This window comes from Boleophthalmus pectinirostris, unplaced genomic scaffold (genome assembly GCF_026225935.1).
Source record: "Boleophthalmus pectinirostris isolate CB_2022bp ecotype Guang Dong unplaced genomic scaffold, ASM2622593v1 HiC_scaffold_2823, whole genome shotgun sequence".
In the NCBI taxonomy this organism is placed as follows: Eukaryota; Metazoa; Chordata; class Actinopteri; order Gobiiformes; family Gobiidae; genus Boleophthalmus; species Boleophthalmus pectinirostris.
Genome location: NW_026571288.1, coordinates 926,678 through 945,058, shown reverse-complemented (window position 1 = coordinate 945,058; position 18,381 = coordinate 926,678). Strand labels below are relative to the sequence as shown.

General features: G+C 39.7%; 1 protein-coding gene across 1 annotated transcript in view; it reads right to left on the bottom strand.

Moving 5' to 3' along the window:
• The window catches only part of myt1b (myelin transcription factor 1b), a 79,469-nt gene that overhangs the window by 3,105 nt on the left and 57,983 nt on the right, over positions 1-18,381 (bottom strand). The window contains exons 16-23 of the mRNA XM_055159809.1: positions 14,164-14,309; positions 12,441-12,503; positions 11,707-11,775; positions 9,865-9,927; positions 9,112-9,192; positions 7,364-7,585; positions 2,501-2,592; positions 1,462-1,565 (exon numbers count right to left, since the gene is read on the bottom strand). Coding sequence (XP_055015784.1) covers positions 1,462-1,565; positions 2,501-2,592; positions 7,364-7,585; positions 9,112-9,192; positions 9,865-9,927; positions 11,707-11,775; positions 12,441-12,503; positions 14,164-14,309 — 840 coding nt within the window. The remainder of the gene's footprint in view (positions 1-1,461; positions 1,566-2,500; positions 2,593-7,363; positions 7,586-9,111; positions 9,193-9,864; positions 9,928-11,706; positions 11,776-12,440; positions 12,504-14,163; positions 14,310-18,381) is intronic.

The window sequence follows — 18,381 nt, the reverse complement described above, 5'->3', positions numbered from 1 at the left end:
ATATAGAACAAAAAAAGTGACTTTATAAAGTCATTTATTGTTTAACAAATCTCTCCAATTTGGCTGTTGAGCCCAAGTCTCCATGAATAAGAAACTGTTTGTTGTAAAGTAGCAAAGACGAGAAAATCTGAACATAATAACTTTTGTCTACTTAAAGACAATAAAAAGTCCAGTCTTTCCTTAACCATATTAAAAATATTATTGATAGAGAAATGCTTTATATATGAGATCACTGGTTTTAGTCCTGGTTTTAGTCCTGGTTTAGACCTGCTTTAGTCCTACTTTAGTCCTAGTTTAGTCCTGGAATGGATTAATCCTGGTTTTAGTCCTGGTGTTAGTTCTGGTTTGGTCCTGGTTTAGTCCTGGTTTAGACCTGGTTTTAGTTCTGGTTTTAGTCCTGGTGTTAGTTCTGGTTTAGTCCTGGTTTAGTCCTGGTTTTAGTTCTGGTTTTAGTCCTGGTGTTAGTTCTGGTTTAGTCCTGGTTTAGTCCTGGTTTAGACCTGGTTTTAGTTCTGGTTTTAGTCCTGGTGTTAGTTCTGGTTTAGTCCTGGTTTAGTCCTGGTTTTAGTTCTGGTTTTAGTCCTGGTGTTAGTTCTGGTTAAGTCCTGGTTAAGTCCTGGTTTAGTCCTGGTTTAGACCTGGTTTAGTCCTGGACTGGATTAGTCCTGGTTTTAGTCTTGGTGTTAGTTCTGGTTTAGAGGCGCACAGGAGGAAGTGCGGTTTACGCAGCGTACGCGAGAAAATATGATCCACACACGGCTCACGGGAGCACGTCGGTGTCCGCGCAGTGTCTACGGAAGGAAACGTGGTCTGCACGTTCTTAGGTTAATGACGATGATGAAGGTGTTTGTGTGTGTTTGTTTGTGTGTATGTGTGTTTGTGTGTGTGTTTGTGTGTGTATAGGACAGTAGTGCAGCATCATGACATCATGAGTCTATGCAGGTTGTTTTCACCAGTGACATTTAAGTTGTAGGCAATTTTATATTTGTTATTTTCTTTAATATTTCACGTCGGGAGAATAATTTCCAAGACACGAATGTGTTTTTACCTGTGCATTGCTGGTTCTGTTCTACTGGCTCTACGACCTCGTCCATTGTGCCTGACGCCGCCAACGTGAACATGATGTTTGCATCGCTCTTACTGCGCGCGTTTTGTGTGGGTTTCCGGCAATGAGAGGAATTACCGAAATAAAAAAAATGTATAAATGTGTTTTTGTGTGTGTGTGTTATTGTCCCAACAACACATAAAAACAGGTTTTATAATAAAGCAACTCGCATACAGAAACACTAAAGTTAGAGATTAAGAATGAGATTAACGCGATTAAAAAACATAACGCGCTAAATATGACTGTAATTAATTAATCGCAATTAACGCGATAATTTGACACCCCTAATTATAATTATGCAAGGTCTTTTCGTGTGTGTTTTAGAGACCGTAGTCCAGCAATTAGAATTCTCCTACCTGAGTCTGCAGGTTGACCATGTCTGCCTCCATCTCGTTGTTGGATTCGTTCAGGTCGTTGATTTCTTTGTTGAGCTGTTTAATGTCCTCATCATTGTCCAGAACTGAAAACACGCACGGCATTACAATACAGTCCGCATCACAAACAAGGGGTAACATCTGCCAAACGTGTAGCTTAAATCTGTATAAACATGTTCTAAAATGTGATTCTTGTATTAGTTTGTCAGTTTAGATTTCAGCCTTTTCGGTCCATTCTTCGGAACATGTTTATAATGTCAAATTTGAGCTGAATTCTATTATTGACACATACATTGTCAGAAAAATCACAATTCGATAATCTTTTCCTAAATTATTCAGCTTTATCTGACACTGTTGTGATAAATGTATTCAACAGTAGTGACCTGTCAGTTTACTGGATAATTCCCCAGTTCTTTTGTTTACTTTTATATTGTTTTAGCTAATGCATCTCTATCTCTCAAATCTCATTGAAAACAAAGATGACAGATTTTGTCAATAACGTTTCATTTCTTTTATTAAACCCCGGTCTGAATACGCTGTTTTAGGATGGAAAACAAGGCTCTAACCCTGCATCCTGAGTTTGGGTGGTAAAATGATGCAACAGTTTGTAAGCGCGTCCGGTTTCATGTCATTTCCTTTGAATTTGATCTCCACTGACGCTGTCTAAGCCTGTCACAGCAACATGTTTAAAAGGGCAATTTATTTTTACGGGACATGTCGGTATGTTATTTTGTTATGCGTGTCAGATGCCCTCCCATCCCCCGACATCAATGAGTGTCAGACGGCCTCTTGAGGTCAAAATAAGTCTGATGTGTATAGTCTGCAAATGATTATGAAGCGATTTATTGTCTGAGAAGCAGGAAGTGCATGGAAGTGTATGCTAGTTGTCGTTAAAATAAAAACTTTGGACCACTACAAGCTGTTTGGAATGACTTAAAAGTTCCCATGTTTTTGCCTACTCTCGTATCCTAAACGTTTATTATTTTTGCGTGTTTAAAATCCTGATTTGGTTTCCCCTCACCATCTCCGGCCCTGAACTTGGAGCTGAGGTAGTCCTCCGCTGAGTATTTTGCTTTCTTCTTGGCGAACAAGGCTCTGGGGCATCCTGAGAGACTGCACACACAAACACAACACACACGTCAATACACATCTGAAAAACTATTATTTAATATTGTGCTTTGGGACTTTTACAGAAGTGAACGCTGTGATAAATGTACCAGAATTAACAAAGGAAAGAAAATTACACAGCAAAGTTAAAGATGCATGGTGTCGCTTTTCTATGGGGGTCTGCCTCCTGCTGGTCTCCATGGAAATGTTAGTGTTTTGCCTGGAATGTTTCACAGTATGGCATTAACTTCAAGATGGTGTTTAATGGATCAGTCTTGCCTTTATTCTACTACAGGTGGTTAATTGGTGGTGTTTAGGCTATGTTTACACTGAAACGAATCACCGTATCGGAATCGATTTGCGTCCAGACACGTTGTTTCTGTGTCCGCAAGCCTTCCCTATCCACACAGCTTTGAGCATGGCTAATTTGCATAAACTAAGTGCTCCAAAAAAAAAAGCTCGCTGTTGTGCTGCTGATGCGGTTCAGCTTCTGTCGGACTAAAGGACACGACTCAGTGGAATATGAGTGTTCTCTCTGTGACAGAGGGGTGTTCTGCTGATGCTGAGTCTGTTCTGTGCTTCTGTCGTGTTGGAGATGGTTCATGTTAAATTTTTCAGAGCTTATACGTCTCCAGGTCACTCCCCAACACTGGCGTGTTGGGGAGTAACAGATTACATGTACTGGAGTTACATAATCAGAGTACAAATTATGAGTAACTGTATTTGGTTACAGTTACTGTTTCGGTGAGTGGTAATTGGATTACAGTTACTTTGTTGAAATAAATGGATTACAGGGTGGTATTTTCCTGTTTTCCAGTTTTCACATTTTGGGCTAAATCCCCCCAGTCCCCCCCCCCCCCCCCCCCTCTTTTTGTTTTGTTTTTTTTGGTAATTCCACTCGTTGCCAGAAACTAAACTAGATCTAAACCAGGTCTAAACCAGGACTAAAACCAGGACAAAAAACAGGCCTAAACTAGATCTAAACCAGGTCTAAACCAGGACTAAAACCAGGTCTAAACTAGATCTTAACCAAGTCTAAACCAGGACTAAACTAGATCTTAACCAGGTCTAAACCAGGACTAAACTAGATCTTAACCAGGTCTAAACCAGATCTAAAACAGGTCTAAACCAGGACTAAACCATCCAGGTCTTTGCTACTCTACAGCAAATCAAGTAATCCAAAGTATTCAGATTACGTTACTCACCTTAAATAATTTCATGGATTATGTTACAAACTCCATTTTGGGGTATGTAATCTGTAATCTGTAGGGGAATACATTTTAAAAGTAACCTTCCCAACACTGCGCATAGACCATATTATAGATCATATTCTAGCCTCTTAGAGTTTTGGCGGTGAATTACTTCGTGGAGCATAGACCTACATCAGAGTATCAGTGTTTTCAGGCGTCCACACAGTGTCAGATCAGTTCTGTACTCAGATGAATTCATGGGAGCTGGCAGCACCAGATCGTTCCGTCTGTGGAGTCATTTCCCATCGGATTGATGTGACAAACACTGCATCCGCAACAAAAACGACTAGAATACATAGTAGTGTGGACGGGGCCTTAGATTACAATGTCATGATGTCATACTCACAACATTTTAGAGCCCAGTATCACTTATAGAATACAGATGGGGCTAGACTAAAATTAATATTGTTCAACTACAAGTTCTTGTTGTAATACAGCATGGTCTTGGGTCTAGGCAATAATAGAAACAATCAGGTTCCATATTTGGGAATTTACTTTTCCCATATTTCATGGCAAAGTACAGTGTAATCAATAGGAGCAACTGTCTCTTACCCGTCATCTGGAAATATGACTTCATTACATTCTAGAACAGGGCTGTCAAACTCAAATTGACAGATGCCAAAATTAAAAACTGGGACTAAGTCGTGGGCCAAACTAAATATTTATTGAAAAATTTCAACAACATCTACATGTTTTCTCTTTATTTGATATATGTAATGTTAAACCTTTTCTTATTAAAATAAATGTTTAATAATAGTTTTGCTTAAATATTGAATCCAGAACAAACATAATATAAAATAATAACAACATTTTAAATAAATAATGACTCTATAGTCTATCTGTAGCCGGTGAGCAGCTCTAATACACATTTGATATGATCTCGTGGGGAAATATAATTATATTTCAAATTTGGTCCCTGGGCATGAGTTTGACATGTCTACTCTGTTCTAGAATATGAAAACTACACAGATGGCATCACAACATTCTATAGGCCAATAACATTTCACACAGATGGGGAGCAGGTGTAATGTACAGTGTTAAAAAACTGATTTGTGTTGTAAGACAGTGAGCTCTTGGGTATAGTCAATAATAGAAAAGATCAGATCCAAAATGTGTGGCTTTACCTTTTAGATATTTCATGGCAAAGTAGAATATAATCAATAAAAATAACAAAAACAAAAACTGTCTTCTGCCCCTCATCTGGGAATATGACATCATCACATTCTCGAGTCTAAAAACCACTTATTGATTACATTGAACTTTACCATTAAATCTCCAAAAGGTAAATTCACAAGTGTTGAATCATTTTTATTAGTGACTGGACCCCAGAGCTCACTGTATCAACACAAAGCTGCATTTGAACAAGACTCATGTTATCTGCTCTGACTGTACTGTCGGGTTTTAAATGCCATCTCAACATATTAATAGGAAAGTAGCTCTTCTAAGTCGCTCGCCAAAGGATTTCAGAATTATATGTAATGTGCTTAATAACCAAAATCTGATTAATTATTGTAAACTGTGGTGGAGTTAGCAATTTGGGAGCCCTGGGTGAACTTGAGTTTGGGGCCCTCACTATAATGCACCTTTTTAAAAAAATATATATATTTATTTATTTATTGTCTGTTTTCTCCACTGTTCTTGACACTCTTGAATCTTCTTAGTTAGTAAAAAGAGCTGAAAGTTGTTTTATTTTTTTACTAGTACAATTAAATTTTTGTTTACATCCATTACATATGATTATTATTATTTATTTTCTTTGGATATTTAAAAAAAAAAGTAAACTACTCTCATTTTATGCCATATTGAGAAAAAAATTTCTCGGAGGCCTTGGCCATTAGAGGCACTGAGAGCAATTAGTTGGGGCCCCTCCTGGTTTGGGGGCCCTAAGCAGCCACGTACTTTTGCCTAATGGTAGCACCGCCTCTGACTGTTAATGTGTGATTTTGATGCTTAACTTCTGGAATAATAAATGGATCATGGTTTATGTTTAATAAGCATCTAACTGTACTCTTGTGACTTTAATTCTTTCTCAAAATGAGTAGCTTTCTGGTATTTTCATTTCATAACAGTAGCTCACCAAAGGAAAAAGGATGTAGATCCCTGCTATAGAGAAACCTGGAACTTGCCCCACTTCTGAGAGTATGACATCATCAAATTTTGGAATCTAAAATCTGCCGATTCGACTGGCCTGTAGAATGCTGCGCTGTCATCTGAAACCCAGCAATTGCTAAAAGCTATTTTGTGGAACATTTTAGGCAAAGTAATAGCATTACCATCGAGACAAGCAGTAAAAAGTATTGAAATTCAGATACAAATCGGTGCTAAATCTCACACAGTCCCATTGACGGGACAGAAATGAAGCTTTGCTGAATATCTTTAGAATGATGTTGAGCTGAATCAGAACAAGTAGAAGTGCACAGAGACTAATATATACACACATGGACCACTATGAACCTACTGGAAATAGTGTCTAAATAGTGTCAGAATTGGTGTAGAGCATCCTTCCTGAGTCCTTCCTGAGTTTTAGTATCGTGGCAACACTTTTAATTTGATGTAAATAACTTTATTCTAAACAAAATGTCTCCTGCACCTTTTGGACTTCACTCTTGTTTTTATTTTCCTTTGCAGATTCAACTGACGTCTCCTTTAACCTCACTTTCTGCACAGTCCCCACGTCCAACTTTGTAACATAAGTTTGTCAAATTAAGAAAAACAAAACCACATTACACAGTGTTTCATTCATTGTGTGGTGGGTGTTTGGCTGAATTATAATTACTTGATTCGAATCGTCTGTATTTCCATAAATTTGCATTGTTCTCAAGTGAAGTCAAAAAGCCAAGAAAACTTCACTTTTTGGAACAAAATACAAACATTTCAGAGAAGACGTCTGTGAAAGTTATGTTGAACTAAAAAAAAAACTCAAGGTAATTTAAGCAACACACAAGAGAGAAGACACAAGAGGTTGCAAGATTCAGTTTTTGAACCTTACAACCTCTGCGAACTTCTGCTCCACAAATGTTGAACCTTCTCATTATTTGTTTGGAAATCGCTCCACAATCTTGTCATGTTAATCTTGTGGGTCGAAGTCCTTTCACCTGAAATTTCGGGGTTGAATGATGACTCCGCTTTCTGTAGTAATTGTGAAAAAAGGTTCTGACTTTAGTTCCCCTGACAGAGAAGGGGTTGAACTTTGTGCCAGTTTTAGTTTCATGTGGATACGCCCAAGAATTACAAAGATATTAAGATTTGTGGATTTGCTGTGTGACTGTCAGATGCAGATTTGTTGACGTTTTGTTGACCTTTATGGTTCATATCTCCATGTCAAACAAATAATGAGAAGGTTCAGCATTTGTGGATCATCCTTTTGGATATTTCTTTCAAAAACAGTGAATGTTGTGACTGTAATGTTATTGCAGAGGGACTTGTTTGCAGTTCAGCTAAGTCACTTCTCTTCTTGACAAAGTATCATCATCTTGCATCTGGCCATGTTGTGTATGAACAGGATGTAACGGAGTCTCCTGTCGTACCTGCGGTGGGTGAGGAAGCTGCCGTTGGCGTGACCCGAGCCGTCGCACCCCGGAGTGGGGCAGGTGGGACCCTCGCTCTTAAAGGCCTTCCAGTTAAAGGGGGTCCCGTTCAGAAGCCCCTCTTTCTGTCTGCGTGCGGCCAGCGGGCACCCGTAGGCACTGCGATGGGTGGCGTATTTACCACTGATGTGCCCCAAGCTGTCGCACCCGGGCACTGGGCATCTGAGGGGAGGGGGCAGAGAGAGAAATAAAGAAAGAGAGAGGGGGGCAGAAAGAAAGAGAAGAAAGAGTTTGGAAGAGCAATAGAGGAAAGAGAGAAAGAAGAAGAGAGGTGGAGTGGACAAAATAATGAAATGTTAGAAAAGAGAAATTTAAATTAGTAATTCTTTATATAAATACACAAAACTAGCCACTAAACTGATTTTATTCCATTTCTAACCAATTATTTAAAGCAATTTAGACTGAAGAATCATATCTAGATTTTTTAGAATTATTGTATAAAAAGTCCCAGCCTTTCCTTACTGCTCTTGGCCACTAATCCAAATCATCAAGTCAAATTTTAAACAATTTTTGTATTTACACTGTTGTACATTTGTGTTACATTTTAATCAAATATAATTTCTATAAATGAGAACCACAAAATATCCACACACTTATTGCTAACTACAGTTTTCTGTATATTCAGATTATAAACATCACATAGAAACATGCAGCTAGTGAACAGCCATGTGTGCAAAAGCATTGAGCCCACTGTATAGAGTCTGCAGCCTGCTGTACTCTCACTGTGGATCTACTGTAAGTCACAGTATTAAAGGTCCTGTATTACACACACTCTGTGAGCTTTAAATCATGTTAGAATGTTGTTTCCTCCTCAAAAACATACAGTTGTGTTTTGTTTCATTCACACATGTTTGAGTAACTCTTTATTATTAGTCTGTCTACATCTCCAAAGCTCCAAATGCTCTGTTCCACCTTGTGATGTCATGAAATTGTAGTTTTCAATAGACAAGCAATTCCAAAAACACAGTAAGTAAGTAAGTCTTTATTTATATAGCACTTTTCAAAGACATTTTTTTTATCCCCAAAGACACTTTACAGAGCATTATTCAGCATTATTCATTCATTCTATACCTGGTGATGTTAAGATACTATTGTAGCCACAGCTGCCCTGGGGCAGACTGACAGAAGTGCAGCTGCCATGCCAATCAGCGCCATCGGTCCCTCTGACCACCACCATCACTCACACACACACCACCACAATGTGGGTGAAGTGTCTTGTCTAAGGACACACAATGATTGTATTGATTGTATTTAACTGACCTTGACTATCAACTGTTATCAACTGTTCATGGAGACCTGGAGCATGTTTTGGGTTGATGGGGGAAACCGGAGCTTGCTGTGAGGCATGAGTGCTAGCCACTCAGCCACCGTGCCGCCAGGGGAGCATGTATGCCTGTATTACCACATGACATCACAAGGTGGGACAGAGTGTTTTCAGTTTGAGAGAAGAACTCATAATATAAATGTGCAGGTTTGTGTGTTAAACATGTGTGAATGAAACAAAACACAACTCCAGGTGTGTCTGTGATGAGGAAACAACATCAGAACATAGATCAGAAAATAGCGTAATATGGGCCCTTTAAGTGTCCTACTCTCTCTCTCTTTCTATCTGTCTGTCTGTTTTGCATTCTTTCGTTTTACCGTCAGTATCGCTAAGAAAAGACATAGGCTTTCTGAGCGGTACGAACTTTAAAAGCTCCGAATCCTCCTGGTTGTCCTTGGTAGGAGTTTTAATTCCACTTTTCTTGGCACGCGGGCACCCAGAGAGACTGAAAGCACAAAGTATGGAGGGGGTGACTTTAAGAACACGTCCGCTGAGCAAAAAGGAGCAAGAAAAGAATAAAGAAGAAATCATAACTGCACAAAGGTTTATTTAAAATACAAGTCAAGCGCCTCAATGAATGATATGTGAAAATGCATCGGCAAAAACAATATCTACACGATCGAAAATGACTTGAATTCACAGTTTCAATTTTGATTTAAGTCGTTTTGACAAGTTACATTTAAGAATTTCTTCACTATACTGACATCACTCCAGTGGCAGATAATTCATTTTGAAATATTTATCTTCAAGTGCAAAAGAATAAAAAAGTAAGAGTGTCAGAAGAGGGGCAGAATGTTAATATTATTTATACATTTTCTTTACATTTATTCAGTCATTCCACTGATTTTAAAATAAGACAAAACATGTACGGAATCCATATCTTTAAAATGACAAAAGGTACATGTAAGTAAAAGAAGATCTCCAAGTCAAATCTTCTCAAATCAACTTCAATAAAAGGAGTCCAAGTCATTTCCGATCGTGTACATATGATTTGTGGGCCGTTGAGTCGTGTGTGGGTGCGTTCCTGTCTGGCTCTAGCAGAACTGTCTCTACACCTCTCTGTCTCTGTCATGGTGCGCTCATGTGTTTGGAGGGCGTCCATGTCGGGGACGTTTACCTTCGGTGAGACGCGTAGTTTCCGGTGATGTGACCGGAGCCATCGCAGCCGGGGGTAGGGCATCTGGCACAAAACAGAGCAGAGAGTTTCATTTAAGGAAGGGTTTGCTATTTAGGTAAAGATAAGCAGGATGAATGCTTAAAATGCTTTGTGTTTTAAGTATAAATGCGCAGCAGTAGAACTTCCATCATATGGTTTATTTACATGTTTGTGCACACGTCCCTTTGGTCTTTTCAAATTTAAGTTTGCTTAAAGTTAATATACTTTTGGAGAATGCACTGGTGCAACTGTGAAAGTCAAATCACAGAGAGCACGTCTTATATGAAATGTCAAAGAAGAAGAAGCTTTTATCAACCTGCAGCTCACTCAATGCTTAGAACTTCAGCACTTAAATCAGACCCACAGTGCCTGTGTGTGCAATCCAGGGGTCTTCAACCTGTAGCTCACGGGCCACCAGTATCTCTCCACCCCCTCCAACAGCTCGCCAAGGGATTTCTGGATTATATCTATTGTGCTTAATGACTAAAATCTGATTGTTTACAGTGTAAATGTGTCATTTTTTTCTAATGAATGGATAATGGTTTATGTTTTATAAGCTTCTAACTGTTCCCCACAGGGTTCCCACAGTCATGGAAATCCTGGAAAAGTCATGGAAATTGAAAATGTCATTTTCCAGGTTTGGAAAAGTCATGGAATTTTAGTATCTCATTCATGCAACTCCAGCTTCAGTTCTGTTAAGTTCTCATGAGGCTATTATGGTTATTTCCGAACGTGTGCACCTTTTGTTTAAAAGAGACGACAATAAATGCACTGACAGGATTTTGAATGTTAAAAACTATAATCCCAAACCATAAGGTGAGTGGGAAGGGTTAACATTTCATATTTAGCCCTAAAAGTCTGATCAATTTTACATATGTAAAGTCATGGAAATTTCACTTTAGGTCATGAAAAAGTCATGGAAAAGTTTTGAAATTTTGTTAGTGAAAAAGAGTGGGAACCCTGACCCCATCCAAGGCTCACCGTGGCTCTTATACTTTCTCCTTTTTTTGCAGTTACTAAAATGAGTAGCTCTCTGGCATTTTCCTTTTGTAAAGGTAGAGGCAGAGGCAGCAGAGGAAAAAGGTTAGAGACCCCGTTCTAAACTATGACATCTGTGGATCAGTATTTTATAATTTGCACATTTTAAATCATAATATTCATCTAAGATGATAAAAGAAACAGTTGGAAAACTGGTGGTGGTGTCGAATGGGAGCTGATGTTGCCATAAACGTCATGGCAACAAAGCGCAGCAGGCTGTGGGCTCCTCCTGTGGAGAGCTGCACATCACACTAGAACAGAGGGTTTTTATACATTTGGACCAAAATGATGACGTGACGCTGCTGAACCCTACGTGTATCACAGATTAAGAAAATCATAACTAAAACTGGCAATGATGGGCGGAATGGTGTCTTGAAAATAAATGATTAAAGATTGCTCAAACATGCATGAATCACTATTAAATCTCTAGTAGGTATTGTGTCCTTGGGCAAGACACTTCATGTATACCTTGCCTTAGTCTGAATGTGGAGTGAATGAATAATACAAAATAAAGAGAGAAAAAGCTTTGGAAGTGTGAGTCTTACAGAGCAGGAGACAATGCAACAGATGAAGGCAAAGAAAAAAGTGGTCAGACGAATTTGAAATAGAGATGACCCCAGAATTTTTATAATGATACGATTTTTCTCATTTTGGCTGTGGTTGAGGCTGATTTTTATTTTTTATAATCATCTTAAACCAAATTGTGACACTGTGCTGAATCCCTTTAAGTTCAGTGTAAGAGAAGAGACAGAGAGAGAAACATACTTGAGCTCAGGAGTGTTGGCAGCCATGAGGGACCGGAGACTCTTATCGGCGAGGGGGCAACCAGAAAGACTGAAGGAGGCAAGGACGCAAGGAGGCAAGGAGAGGGAGCAAGGAGGGAGGGAGTGAGGGAACAAGGAGAAGGAGTGAGGGAGTAAGGAGAGAGGGACCAAGGTAGGTAAGAGAGCAGAGTGAGAGGGGTGAGGGAGGAAGGGAGGAAGGAGATAAGGGAGCGAGGAGAGAGGGATTAAGGAGGCAAAAGAGCAAGGAGAGAGGGGGCGAGGGAGGAAGGGAGCAAAGGGTGAGGAGAGATGAGACAAGTGAGTAAGTGCGCCAGAGTCAAGAATTCAAGTCATTTCAACTCAGAAATATCATTTTTGCAGTAAAGAACGCATAGCCAAGTGACAAGGTCGTTCAGGAGGAAGAGGACAGTGCAAGAAGCTTTTATAAAGGGTTAAGTTCAAGTTCAAGTTCATTAGCAAAAGTGAAATATTAGGCCAAAGCTAAGAATTCTGTATCATTTGTATCAGTGACAAGGTCCATTCTCCCACTGAACTGACACAACATCTGCAGACTGACTAGAGGCATTTGACCTGGAGGAGGATGGGAGGGCATCTGACACACACAGGGACACAGGAGGATGGGAGGGCATCTGACACACACAGGGACACAGGAGGATGGGAGGGCGTCTGACACACACAAGGACACAGGAGGATGGGAGGGCATCTGACACATACCTGCGGTGAGAGGCGTAGTTTCCGGTGATGTGTCCACTGCCGTCACAGCCTGGAGTGGGGCACCTGAAATAGAGAAACATATTAAAATGACTTGAATATTTGAATAAAATAACTTGAAATGTAAGATTTGGGGCATCAAATCCTTCTGTTGAATCAGATTTAAACTCACGCTGATAGAACTTTACGTCCTCTGACTTCTACACAGAAAAATTCTGTGTTTCTGTGGAAATACACCATGTCGCCATATTTGTTTTGGTTCATTTGGGCACTTTACCTTTAGCTCCACCCAAACCACAATGCTGCTCTGTGACTGGTCCAGTGGTAAGGCTCAATCACAACAGCAGGTTTAATGCAGATATACTGTAGATTGTGTAGAGCATTGTTTCCTAAAGACTGGGCATGTAGGTCTGCAATATACAGACTATTTTGTTCCAAAATTGCTGGTTCAATTGAATGTTGAAAAGAAAAAGAAATGTTCTGTGTTTAATGTCCAAACAGGTGACTTATGGATCCTTTTATTGCTGCTTCAGTGAATGTTTTTCATTGTTTAAAACTTGAGTATTACTAATTGTTCAGAGACATGATCGCTCAGTCAACAATAAAATATTCTCATTAATGTTCAATAATGCTCAAATTAGGGGTGTCAAATTATCGCGTTAATTACGATTAATTAATTACAGTCATATTTAGCGCGTTATGTTTTTTAATCGCGTTAATCTCATTTTCTCACTTTACTGTTTCTATATGCGAGTTGCTTTATTATAAAATCTGTTTTTATGTGTTGTTGGGACAACAACACACACACAAAAACACATTTATAAACTTTTTTATTTCGGTAATTCCACTCATTGCTGGAAACCCACACAAAACGCGTGCAGTAAGAGCGATGTAAACGTCATGTTCACGTTGGCGGCGTCAGTCACAATGGACGAGGTCGAAGAGCCAGTAGAACAGAGGCAGCAGTGCACAGGTAAAACACCGACCAGAACTAACACCGAGACTAAAACCGGGACTAACCCAGTCCAGGACTAAAACCAGAACTAAAACCAGGTCTAAACCAGGTCTAAACCAGGACTAAACCAGAACTAACACCAGAACTAAAACCAGGACTAACCCATTCCAGGACTAAACTAGGACTAAAGTAGGACTAAAGCAGGTCTAAACCAGGACTAAAACAAGGACTAAAACCAGTGATCTCATATATAAAGTATTTCTCTATCAATAATATTTTTAATATGGTTAAGGAAAGACTGGACTTTTTATTGTCTTTAAGTAGACAAAAGTTATTCTGTTCAGATTTCCTCGTCTTTGCTACTTTACAACAAACAGTTTCTTATTCATGGAGACTTGGGCTCAACAGCCAAATTGGAGAGATTTGTTAAACAATAAATGACTTTATAAAGTCACTTTTTTTTATCTATATTAGTCTTTTGATCTGCCACAATAATGTAATAATGAATTTAAATGAAAATACCTCAAATTGAAGGCTTTTTTCAGCAATTTTTAGGTGAGATTAAAAAGAGATTAATTAGATTAATTAATTACAGATCATAATTAATTAATCTCTCAATTTTTTTAATCGCATGACAGCACTAGCTCAAATCCACCTTTATTTTGTGATTTACCAATAATGTCTATTGACTTGGGTCGCTAAGGTTTGTGACTTTTAAAATATGGGTCCGCAGAAAAAAAGAGTTTGGGAAACACGGGAGTATAGACTCACGAGAGCAGCTCCTTCTTGGCGTCTTTGGGGTGGAACTTGAGTTTGAAACTTGGGGTCGTGACCTCTCCGGGGTACTTCCTGTCCTCCAGACCCTCCATCATGTCATCCTCATCGGACGAGACGTAGGACTGAGCCGCCTGCTCCATCTGCACAAACATGACGACAAGATGAGACGAGACTTTACCGGGACTTTTGAACAGAATGGTCTAATGTGCACCAACAGCCAACCATCAAACCTGAAGCATGCACGGGTCTGGAACTGGAACCAAACTGTTGATCTTACAGTTACAGGGCGATCGCTCTAGTGTGATCATAAAAACTACATTTTTACATTTCCAACACTGAAAAATAGTCCAGTTGTCCACTTGTTGTTGTTGTGATATTTCCAAACTTGATCATGAGAAGATTTGATGAGTTTTGGCATCAATAACTATTTTTTAATTTTTATTTTTTTTCCTTTTAGCTACGTAATTCATAAATTATAATGTTAAGTCAATCGAGTTAGAACTAGGGCTGTCAAAAGCCTCAAAATCAAAAATTAAAACTAAAACTAAAACTAAAAACTAAAAAAACTCAAAACTTTTGCTAAAAAAGCTCCACTGACAGGACAGAGATTTAGAGTTTCAGACTGATCTTGAGCTATATCAATAAAGAAAAGTGCACACAGTGTGGTGACAACATGAATTAGCTGCAGTGCTAGAACCCTGCGTCTCTGTTACACACACACACACCCACTGAGTATTGTGTTGTGTTGTGTACACATAATAATGTTCTGTGTTGTTATGACTCGCAACATTTAGAATTTCTTGCACATTTTGACGTTGGAGCCAAACTTTGTAACTTTTGCTCTTTTCATTCTTTGCAGACGAGCTGTGTTTCCAAACGCGGACGGCCTCATCAAAAATTAATACGGGCTTTTTTTATTTCTTTTGAAAGAGTTCAAAGAGGAGCATTAGCATATGCCAGAGCGAGCTGACGAAACCCACCTGACACACAGGAGGCTAACACTAATGCTAAGGCCCGGCCCGAGCTGTTTGTGACGCTGCCAGTGAATAATAGAAAGAGTGTACACAGGACTTTTAATGACACAGCTCCAGGGGGCGCTCTTTTCATGGTGCAATACTTCCTCCTTTGAGAAATAATCTATGAAATATGTTTAGGAGGCACAACCACTGTAAAAAAAACAATACAGATGAGAGGTGCCATGACCTGAATACAGACTTTCACTTTTACACGCTTTAACCTGGATGTTTGGAACGGTTTCAATACTAATGTCCTAGTGCTCGGTCTTAGACTTGAAACTGGCCTCGAGACCACATTTTTACAGTCTTGGTCTCATCTTGGACTTGAGTGCATTTAGTCTCGGTCTTGAGGGAGCTTGGTCTAGGTCTTGTCTCGGTCTCGATGGATCTTGATGGAGCTTGGTTTCGGTCTTGTCTCAGTCTTGTCTCGGTCTTGTCTCGGTCTCGATGGAGCTTGGTCTCAGTCTTGTCTCGGTCTTGATGGCGTTTGGTCTCGGTCTTGTCTCTGTCTTGATGGAGCTTGGTCTCGGTCCTGTCTCGGTCTTGATGGAACTTGGTCTCGGTCTTGTCTTGGTCTTGATGGCGCTCGGTCTCCGTCTTGTCTCGGTCTTGATGGAGCTTGGTCTCGGTCTTGTCTCGGTCTTGATGGCATTTGGTCTCGGTCTTGTCTCAGTCTTGTCTCGGTCTCGATGGAGCTTGGTCTCGGTCTTGTCTCGGTCTTGATGGCATTTGGTCTCGGTCTTGTCTCTGTCTTGATGGAGCTTGGTCTCGGTCTTGTCTCGGTCTTGATGGCATTTGGTCTCGGTCTTGTCTCTGTCTTGATGGAGCTTGGTCTCGGTCTTGTCTCGGTCTTGATGGAGCTTGGTCTCGGTCTTGTCTCAGTCTTGTCTCGGTCTTGATGGAGCTTGGTCTCGGTCTTGTCTCGGTCTCGATGGAGCTTGGTCTCGGTCTTGTCTCGGTCTTGATGGTGTTTGGTCTCGGTCTTGTCTCGGTCTTGATGGAGCTTGGTCTCGGTCTTGTCTCGGTCTTGATGGAGCTTGGTCTCGGTCTTGTCTCGGTCTTGATGGAGCTTGGTCTCGGTCTTGTCTCGGTCTTGATGGAGCTTGGTCTCGGTCTTGTCTCAGTCTTGTCTCGGTCTCGATGGAGCTTGGTCTCGGTCTTGTCTCGGTCTTGATGGTGTTTGGTCTCGGTCTTGTCTCGGTCTTGATGGAGCTTGGTCTCGGTCTTGTCTCGGTCTTGTCTGATGGAGCTTGGTCTCGGTTTGTCTTGTCTTGTCTCGGTCTTGATGGAGCTTGGTCTCGGTCTTGTCTCGGTCTTGATGGAGCTTGGTCTCGGTCTTGTCTCGGTCTTGATGGAGCTTGGTCTCGGTCTTGTCTCGGTCTCGATGGAGCTTGGTCTCGGTCTTGTCTCGGTCTTGATGGAGCTTGGTCTCGGTCTTGTCTCGGTAACCAGTAAGATAACGAAACTGTAAATGTTATGAACTTGTTGTTTTGTGTAAAGTGCCAGTGGAGGCGGGACTAAAGAAGGGGTTCTCAAACTGTGGGTGAAGGTCCAAAAAAGGGGCACAGAGTGTTTATAGTAGTATATAGTGCAGCCTATTTGAAGCCTAAATGAACATTAATCAGATAAAATGGAGAAAGATTCATAAAAACATTAATATATATGCACCTAAATAACTGTAAAATACAAATAAATGTGGAAAAGGACACAGTTGGTCTTGGTCTTGTCTCGGTCTCGACCCTCAGAGATCTTGGTCTTGTTTCAGTCTCGGGACCCTGTGGTCTTGCACTGGTCTTGGTCTCAATAACTGCAGTCTTGACTACAACACTAGATACTTAATAATAATAATAATAATAATAATAATAATAATAATACCAATATTATATATATGTATAGTAACTGTATTATTATGATTATGATTATGAAATTTTTATTTGAATCAGTGTTTTATGTATTTATAAGTTTTTTGGAGCGTTCACACATCAGTCACATGAACCAGGATTGTCGGCGTTCCAATTCTTTGCTTTGAAAATTCCTCAGGACTGAAAACGGCAGAGCTTTGCCTAGATTGTTCATTATAAAACAGTATAAAATCTGGAACTTTTGTTGGTGCATTTTTTCTCCTTATGATCATTTTCAAGCTCAGTTTTTTGTATTTTAGCTGAACAAATGACAATATATGCCTCTCTTTACTGTTAGTGTGGATCAGATTGGTGAAAAACTGGGACAACTGGGACATTTCTTAAACAGGGACAAGTGAATGGTTTTGGATAAATCTGCTGGGGCATGGGACACAGAGACACAGGGACATCTGGTCACCCTGCTTTATTATTAGTCTGTTTACATCTCCGAAGCTCAAAATGCTCTGTTCCAGCTTGTGATGTCATATTGTGGTAGTTTTTAACAGCTTCTTTTACTTTTATTTCAGTAGAGATTGGCAATTCCAGGTCTGAAATGAATCCAAATGATTCTATTGAATGTGCATGAAGTTTAAAAACACACATTGTTCACAACACAGAAAAAAGTGTTTTCTGTTTCAAAGAAGAACTAAGAAGCCTAAATGTGCAGGGTTTGTGTGTTAAACATTTGTGAATGAAACAAAACACAACTCCAGATCTGTTTGTGATGAGGAAACTACATTAAAACATAGATAGTAGTAGTAGTATGGGCCATTTAAGGTATTTTTGAGTAATAAAAGCACCAGTAATTGAAGTAAATTTTATGCCACACTGGCCACGTTCTGGCCATGTTTTTTTTTTTTTTTTAAATTCCGAATTAAATAGTTCTGAATTAAAATAATCTCCTTTGAGTTTACATGGAAATAATGCGCAGCAGGTGGAGAATTCTCTCATCACGTTTTACGTCTGTCAGCTGAGGAGGAGAAGGGAAGAGTGTCGAAGAAGGAGGACAAAGAAAAAATGAGTGTGAGGCTGCTCTACCTCAGCGCACTCCCACATCCCGCTCACAAATCCAAAGAGATGTGGATGGAGTTGGATCATCTGGATCGCTTCAGAAGGGTGACACAATGAGCATGCGCTGAACAACATTATTTTTAAGAAGAATAAACGTTTACTTGATCAAGAAATACATGAATTGGGCTTTAAACTTGGAATAAACCACCCACTTACTTCAGAATTAAGTTGAAAATTTGGAATTAAGTTTATAATAATTTTCATTAGGAATTAAGTGTTTACAT